At 56.9% G+C, this 7367-nt stretch overlaps 1 protein-coding gene across 1 annotated transcript; it reads right to left on the bottom strand.

Moving 5' to 3' along the window:
- Window positions 1-1066: 1066 nt before the first annotated feature.
- Window positions 1067-6583, bottom strand: MEX3A (mex-3 RNA binding family member A). Its single transcript, XM_081120641.1, has 2 exons — window positions 6004-6583; window positions 1067-2256 (listed from the first exon to the last, which is right to left on the bottom strand). Exons 1-2 carry the CDS (start codon window positions 6455-6457, stop codon window positions 1154-1156), a joined length of 1557 nt encoding a protein of 518 aa, XP_080976767.1. The 5' UTR covers window positions 6458-6583; the 3' UTR covers window positions 1067-1153.
- Between the last annotated feature and the right edge of the window lie 784 nt (window positions 6584-7367).

Here is a 7367-nt window from a genome sequence, read left to right on the forward strand (position 1 = left end):
CTGCTCCTTGAAACAGCAGACCCACTACCTGGCTCTGCTCCTACCACTGCCATGAAATCCAGTCCAAGAACTGCTCTCTAAATGTAATGCCCAAAGATGATAAGGGTAGAGGGTTGGCCCTTTAAGTACCCCAGTATTAGTCCCCTCCTCAAATTTTCACTGAGAATGGGGATACATTCCATCGAGAATTTGAGGTGCTTCTTTGGAGGAGTGGGAAAAGAGGGCCTCTAGATGCCAGAAGAGGAATTAGGGGGAACCACCAAAATGTCCTTCCCCCAACTTCTCCCCAGGGGGATGGTATTCCCCAAAGCTGGGCTAGAAGGGGCAGGAGGGAGGGGGAAAAAGGGAAGAAACAGAATGAGCAAGACAGGGTGGGAGTGACAGCCCCCAAGAGGAAGTAAAGAGAGGTGCTGGGGAAAGAGCAAAGAAGAAAGGAGAACCCAAGGGGAGGAAATGCGGGTGGAGAGGAGGGAAGAGCTGAAGGGGGCAGAGGGAGCCTCATCTAGATTCTTCTAGCCCAGCTTTGTGGGGACAGGCAGGTCTGAGGCCCTAATTGATTGACATGCCCCCCACCCCTTACAATCTATGCAGATTTCTGAAAGGGCCCCAAGCCCCTCCCATCGTTGGAAACCCAGGAACAGATTCCCAAAAAGGATATGGCAGTGGAGGGTCCAAAGGGTCATGTCAGGAGGTCGGAGGTCAGGACCAGAGGACTTGGGGATGGGAGAGAGCACCTCTATGTACAGATGGTAATTCTCCCTCTCCCTTCCCCTCCCCTCCATAGCGGAAGGGGTTGTGTGACACACAGGGGGAGGTGGGCAAAGGGGGTCAGGATGCCTTAGCTGCCACCTCTGGCAAAACAAAAGTTTCTCTTAGCTGCTTTCAGATTGAAGGGTGTGTTGAGGTATCAGAGTTGTAACTCTAGTAAAATTCCGGTCTGGCCCCCTCCCAACCTTTCAAGGATAGGGTGACCAGAGGGTCTAAAAGTGGCCCACCCTCCAGCCACCATCACCTCCCTTCCCCCCTCCCCAGCCGGTATCTCTAATCACCTTGCCCCTCAAATTACTGATTTCCAAAAGGCTCTGGTGGAAAACAGCTCCAGGGGCAGGCCCCTGGGGAGTGGCCCCAGGAGGTGCGGGGCGGGGGAGGGGGCTTAGGAGAATATTCTGATGGCTTGCGTGGCTGTGATGTGGCAGACAGGACACTCGGGGTCCGTCCTCTCACAGATGCGTACTGCACACTCCATGCAGAACAGGTTGTGTCCGCAGGGCACCAGGGCGGCAGTCACCTCACTCTCAAAGCACACCATGCAATCCCGCCCGCCACCGGGGCTCCGCAGGCCTCCCCCCCCAAGTTTGGAGAAGCCCTGAAGCGGCTCTCCAGGCGGGCGTCTTGGGAGTCCTGCCAGCTCTGAGGAGGGGGCAGGAGAGCGGTGCACTCCTGGGGGACCAGCGCGTGTCTTGGCAGAAGAGGAGGAAGAGGAGGAGGCGGAAGAGAAGAGCACCGAGGAGGGCGTGGCATTCTCCTGGCCCGCCCATAGCGGGGGGCTGGTCTCTGCCACCCCATAGTACACATCCTGCTTGCCCACACCGTAGCCAGGAAAGAGGTACCCGCCGTAGCCAAAGTCCCCGCCCTGCTCACCCAGGCGTGGGGTCTCAAAGCCGGAGTCCACGGCGCACTCGCCGATGCAGCCCAGGCTGTTCTGCCGGAAGGTGGAGAGGGGCTTGCAGGCGGGCGGGTGCACCCGCCAGGCCTCGGAATAGCGGCTGTCCAGCGCGGCGTCGGGGCTCCCCGCCAGGAAGTCATTCTCATTGTTGTACTCGAGGATCTTGCCCGTGCGCACCGCGATGTGCGTCTCGATCTCCTCGCGCGCGCGCTCCACGTTGCCTGGGGCCCCCGTAATCTCGAACACCGGGTCGCGGTCGCGGCTTGGCGTGATAATGTACGTGTTGGTCTGCTGCTGGATGCGCTTGATGGTTGCCCCTTTGGGGCCCACCACCAGCCCCACCACGCGGTAGGGCACCCGCACGCGAATGGTCACCTGGCCAGGCAGGGCAGGCGCCACGCCAAAGGCAGCACCCGACTTGTTGCGTGACGCTCGGATCATGGAGAAGTGTTCGGCTGCTGAAATGATTTCCCTTCGGGCTGTGGCCACGTCCTCCCGCCGCCCAGTCACCATGAACACGGGCTCCTCGCCCCTCACGGGGGTCTTGATGTAGGTGTTGGTCTTGGCCCTCAGAGCCTTAATCTTGCAGCCTGGGATAGTTAGGGAAGGGGAGAGAGAGAGAAACTCACTGGTCAAGAATATTTGCGCTGGGACCAATAAGCTCCAGATCCTTATTCAGATACCCCGTCCCCAGGAACCTTTCAATCTACCCTTTGAACCCTGCCCTCCAAACCACCCTGACTTGAACAATCCACTCACCTGAGATCTACCCAAAGTCTCTATCAATCACATTTTTTAAAAAGTATGTCTTTATTGTTTTTTTAGAGAGAGGAAGGGAGAGGAAGAGAGAGAGAGAGAGAGAGAGAGAGAGAGACGAAACATCAGTGATGAAAGTAACTGCCTCCTGCACCCCTGCCACTGGGGGCTGAGCCTGCAACTCTGACCTTGCCCGCAATCTCCTGGATCATATAGGTCGATGCTCAACCACTAAGTAACACAAGCAGGGCACAACATTTTTCAAAATGTAACAACTTTCCCTCGAATTCCATTCAGGACCCTTCCGATTCATTTACTCCTTGAAACCCTGAAATAACTACTGACCCTCCCAGACAAGCTGCTAACCTTAGATGTACATACTAATCCCTCCACAACCATGTACTGTTCTCTCAACTTCTCTGCTGATTCCTGGCTACTCACAAACTTTCAAATCACTTAATCACACTGCCCCCCACCCCCAAATCTGTCACTGGCTGATCTTCCCACAGAACCCCAATGCACTCAGTAACCCCACAATCCACTCCTCACTTGACTTCCATTAATTATAAGTGTCCAGCAGTATACTCAGGGACCACTGTTCTATGATTCCCTCCCCCCATGCGTCCACCCATTAGTGTCTCTCAGTTTCTCCAATTCATAGCAAGTTTGCAGCAACTAGTGGAGTGTGGGAGACTGGGAAGGGTCTGAGAATCAGTTTCAAGAGAGAAAAAAAGACTATGAAGATAAAAATAATGACATGTGAGGGACAGCACTGGACCCCAAGGACATTCCTGCTACCCTGTCCCCTGGGAGCAGGTGAGCTGAGGTGGGGGGAGGGGATGAGTAGGGTGAGGGAGAAGCTATTCTGGACCTATATTCCCACTTTGAAGTAGGAGTGGGTTAAAGCTGGGAGGTTGGGAAGAGAGGCAGGAAGAGAAAGAAGAAATCGGAGACAAAGAGACAAAGAGGGAGAAGTGGAAAGAGAAGAGTGAGGGAGGGTGGGATGGCAACGCCGGCTCTAAAAGGTTTTAGACCTCAATGGCTGGCTGGACAAGCCTCTCTCTCCTCTCCCGCGTTCCCTCTCTCTGCACCGAGCTTCAGAAAGACTCATCCTTTCTCGAAGCACACATGCCACATGTGTGAGTTTGCACACACAGGGACCTGAGAGCCGTGATGCACTAGGTGCCTTTCTGTAAACAATACTGGAAGGGCACTTTCATACACCTTCACACTCACAGGGGTTCCCTGTCTCAGCCTTTCCTCCATCCCTATCATCCCAGGACAAACGGCACATTCCTACGGACGCCTACAACTTTCACCCCACTCACACGTAGACACATTCATGCCCCTCTTCGGGTAAATATTCACCGCTCCCTTTCTCACTCCCACCACACTACCTATCCCCCCAAAACCAACACTAGTAGTTCTAGTTTTCTCTCTGCCCCAACTCTCCATCCACAGGCCTGAGGTGAGCTTATTATTGTTATTCTGTCTCATTCCTCCACTCCATATGGCTTCTCCAGTCCTAGCAGAAAGAGTGGGTTGGGGCAGCTCTCCTTACCTTCAAGAGACCTTAGAAAGGAGAATTTGCCCCTCCCTGTTTGTCTTCAGACCTCTTGGCAATTGAGAAGTCCTACCTGTTGTCAAGCTCACATCCTTGCTGCTTTAATGCCAATAAATGATTGTTCTATTTGCTAGGCCTGGTGTGTGGAGGAACAGTGACATCCCCTCTCTATGTCTACTCATATGGTGTCTGATAGGCACCCGGGTTCTGGCTCTAACTTTTGGGTCCATAAACTTAAGTGAGAGCTAAGTGAGAGCTTTGGGGGTTGGGGGTGGGGTGAGGAGGACAGGCCTGGGCATAAAAGTAGAAAAGCTAGTGGCCTGGAGTTGCAGAACTGGTGGTGGACCTGACCCTAGGTTTTGCAAGCCTCAAGAAGCATCTCTTGAAGGGAAGACCCACTGGGCTTCACCTTCCTAAAGGTCAACTATAGGAGCACTGACACTGCAGCAGGAGAAGGGAGGTAAGACAAGAAGGAGGACTTCCATATACTTAAGGAATGAGGGAGAAGAGAGAAATCCCCCCTACTTTTATGAGAGACAGCTCCATCTGATGCGGAGGCAGAAGAGGAAAGAATGACTCCATAAAATTCCGGGGCCTCCCAAGACCACCCCCACACACAAGAAAAGATACTAATGTCCCCACCCAATTCCAGGGCTCTGGGTCCCTTGTTTCTGACAAGAGGAAATCCAACTTTTTAAACCAGAAATCTCAAGTGATGGAGTGGGATGGGTGGAAATGAGGGTTGTGCAGGCCAGTGGCATCTTCCCCTCCTCCATTCTGGATCTCCCAGCAAAATCCCCCCAACCCCCAGCGTTACAGGGGGATGAGGTGGGATGAGGAGGAGGCCCCCTGGCTTCGCCTCCCCTCTCCCCCCGCCAGCAGCCGGCCTCCTCCCTCACTCCCCAGCCGGAATGCAGCTCCTCTATTGTTCCGTACTGTGGGACAGCTCCTCCCCTGCTCCTTCCCCACCCCCACCTCCCCAGCCCAGCCTTACAATTTCCAAATCCCCCCCCAAACACACACTCCCCTTTGGGAAACCAGGAGAGGGAAGGGTCCCCAAGATCCCGTCTGCTCAATCTGGACAGTCACCAACACTCCGACCCCCACCCGTCCAGGGATGCTGGAGTGGAGGAGGGTGTGGTATCAGACAGACTACACTGTATTAATTCTACATCCCTCCCCCAACACACCCAGACACACTCCCTGCACCGAATCTCCAGGTGAAGCTTTCTCACCACCCCAACCCCCAGCATGTCCCCTCCTACCCTATCCTACTCTTTCACTACCAGAGACCCCTATCCAGGCCTCTGGCCCCTGGCCTTGGCCAGCCCAGAACAAAAGCCTGAGAGGGAGGAAGAGAGGTCCACACCAGGATGTGGCACTTCCTTGGAGGCGCCCCTTCCAAAACCCCACAGACTGTTCAACTTTGGTGTGTGGGTGACCACAGGCCTCCCTCCTCCCAGGAGCCCCCCTCCCCATCTCTCCCCCAGGCTGGGACCCTCCCATGAGCCACACCCCCTTCCATTCCAACACTCAGCCCAACAAAGAGACAGATACTCAGACTGGCTCCCCAGGCCAGGTCTCCCCCAAAGTCTGTAACTCCAGGCGGCTGGGGGTCCCAGGAGTACCCCCTCCCCAATCCACTAACAGATACCAGAGTAGAGGTTTCTGAGTAACTCTTTGCACATTCTGCCAGTTTTTCTGGCTTTGAGTGGACACCCCCTCAGGACAGACAGCCTCTCTAGATTGGGAAACCAATCCCCCTCCCTTTTCCCTCTCTCAAGAGAGGATATTTCTTTGTCTAAGGGCAGGGCCCAGGGGGAGGAAGGATCTGGAGAACAGTCCCGACTGGGGTAGCAGGGAACTTTGTGGCACTTGGAAATCAGGGTAGGGGGAGGGTCCCTCTTTGTGGGGAAGGGACAGAGCCAAAGGTGGACGAGAGAGGAAATGAACTTTCCGCGCTAGGGATGGGGTGCCCCCCATCCAGTCTCTCTCCGCGATCCGGGCGCCCGCTTACCTTGCCTGCCCACGATCTCGGCCACGTGCTCCGAGGTGGGCACGGGTACACACTCGGTGGTGTTGCTGCTGCCCTTCAGGCGCAGCTCGGCCTCTTTGTAGAGAGCGCAGAGCTTGGCGTCGCTGGCCCCTTTGGGGGCGGTGGGGGGCTGAGGCGTCTGCGCCGCGGGGGCCGCCGTCGGGGCGGCTGGGGGCGCCGCGGGCGGCGGCGGCTGGGCCGGCTGCGGGGGAGCGGCCGGCTGTGCAGGGGCGCCGCCCCCCCCACCTCCCCCGTCCTCGCCCGCCGTGGGGGCGGGGGGCTCCCCCAAACCCAGGAGGCAGAGTTGATCAAGAGCCAGCTGAAGGGCGCGCTCGTCTTCCAGCAGCCCTCGGTCCTTAGCGCTTCCCCCGAAACATCCTAGTTCTCCAAAGCCCCCATTTCTTTCCATTATTCCAGATACCACTAGACTAGGCATGGCGAAACAAAAGCTGGGGGAGAGAGAGAGGGAGAGAGAGAGGTGGTGGAAGGGAAAAGAGGAGAGAGGAGGGGAGGGGAGAGGAGAGGAGGGGGTGTGTGGGGAGGGGGGAACAAAGAACTGGGGAGGGGGAAAGACGGCGAGATAGAAAGATAGACCCTCCCCCTAAGCCCCCCTCCCCAAACACCCTGTAACCCGACTCCCCTCGCCCCAGCCCCCGGGGTGGGGGTGGGGGGAAAGAGAAACAAAACCAAGAAAGCAGATCTCCTCTCCTCTCCCGGGGTGACGGGGGACCGGGGGCTGCGGGATCTCTGCCCCTACCCCTCCCTCCTCGGACCCGGAGTCTCTAGACCCAGCCGTCCAAACGCCCCCCTTAGGCTCCCGCACCGAGCCCCAGTCCAGGAGTAGCACTCAGTGGCCCCCAATAGAGACCAGCCCCTTCCAGCGCTCAAACTCTTTTGTTTTAAATGAACTGGATGGAGCAGCATGGAACTGACGGGAGGGGGGCGCGCCGGGGGCGCCGGGGGCATGCCGGGAGTTGTAGTTTCCCACCCTTGGGGGCGCAGGGACGAATTCCTTGACCCAAGGAGGATCGGGATGTGCCTTGGGTCTACCCACGTCTCGGAGGCAAAGCTGGGGGTGGGATGAAAGTCGAAGTCCCTAATTTTTTCGCGGGCAAGAGGAAAAGAGCCAGTGTACAGAAACGGAACGGTTGAAAAGAGGCTAATGGAGCGAGCCCCCCTCCCAAGATTGGCTCCCACGCGGTCCCAGCAGGTCTCAGGTCCCTCTTTCTCATGGTAATGAGTGGGGGGGACGAGAGGGCGGGGAGCGGTCCCGGCTAGGTCACTGCGGCTTTCCCTCCCTCTCCCCTCTACTCCTCCCAGCCGCGCGCCCTCTCCGCCCCCCTCCC

Source organism: Miniopterus schreibersii (assembly GCF_964146895.1).
Source record: "Miniopterus schreibersii genome assembly, chromosome: 19".
Classification (NCBI taxonomy): Eukaryota; Metazoa; Chordata; class Mammalia; order Chiroptera; family Miniopteridae; genus Miniopterus; species Miniopterus schreibersii.

Coding starts and splice junctions, on each gene's coding strand:
- MEX3A (XM_081120641.1), bottom strand. CDS start 6,457: ATGCCTAGTCTAGTGGTATCTGGAATAATGGAAAGAAATGGGGGCTTT. Junction 2,257..6,003: donor CGAGATCGTGGGCAGGCAAG/GTAAGCGGGCGC, acceptor TAACTATCCCAG/GCTGCAAGATTAAGGCTCTG.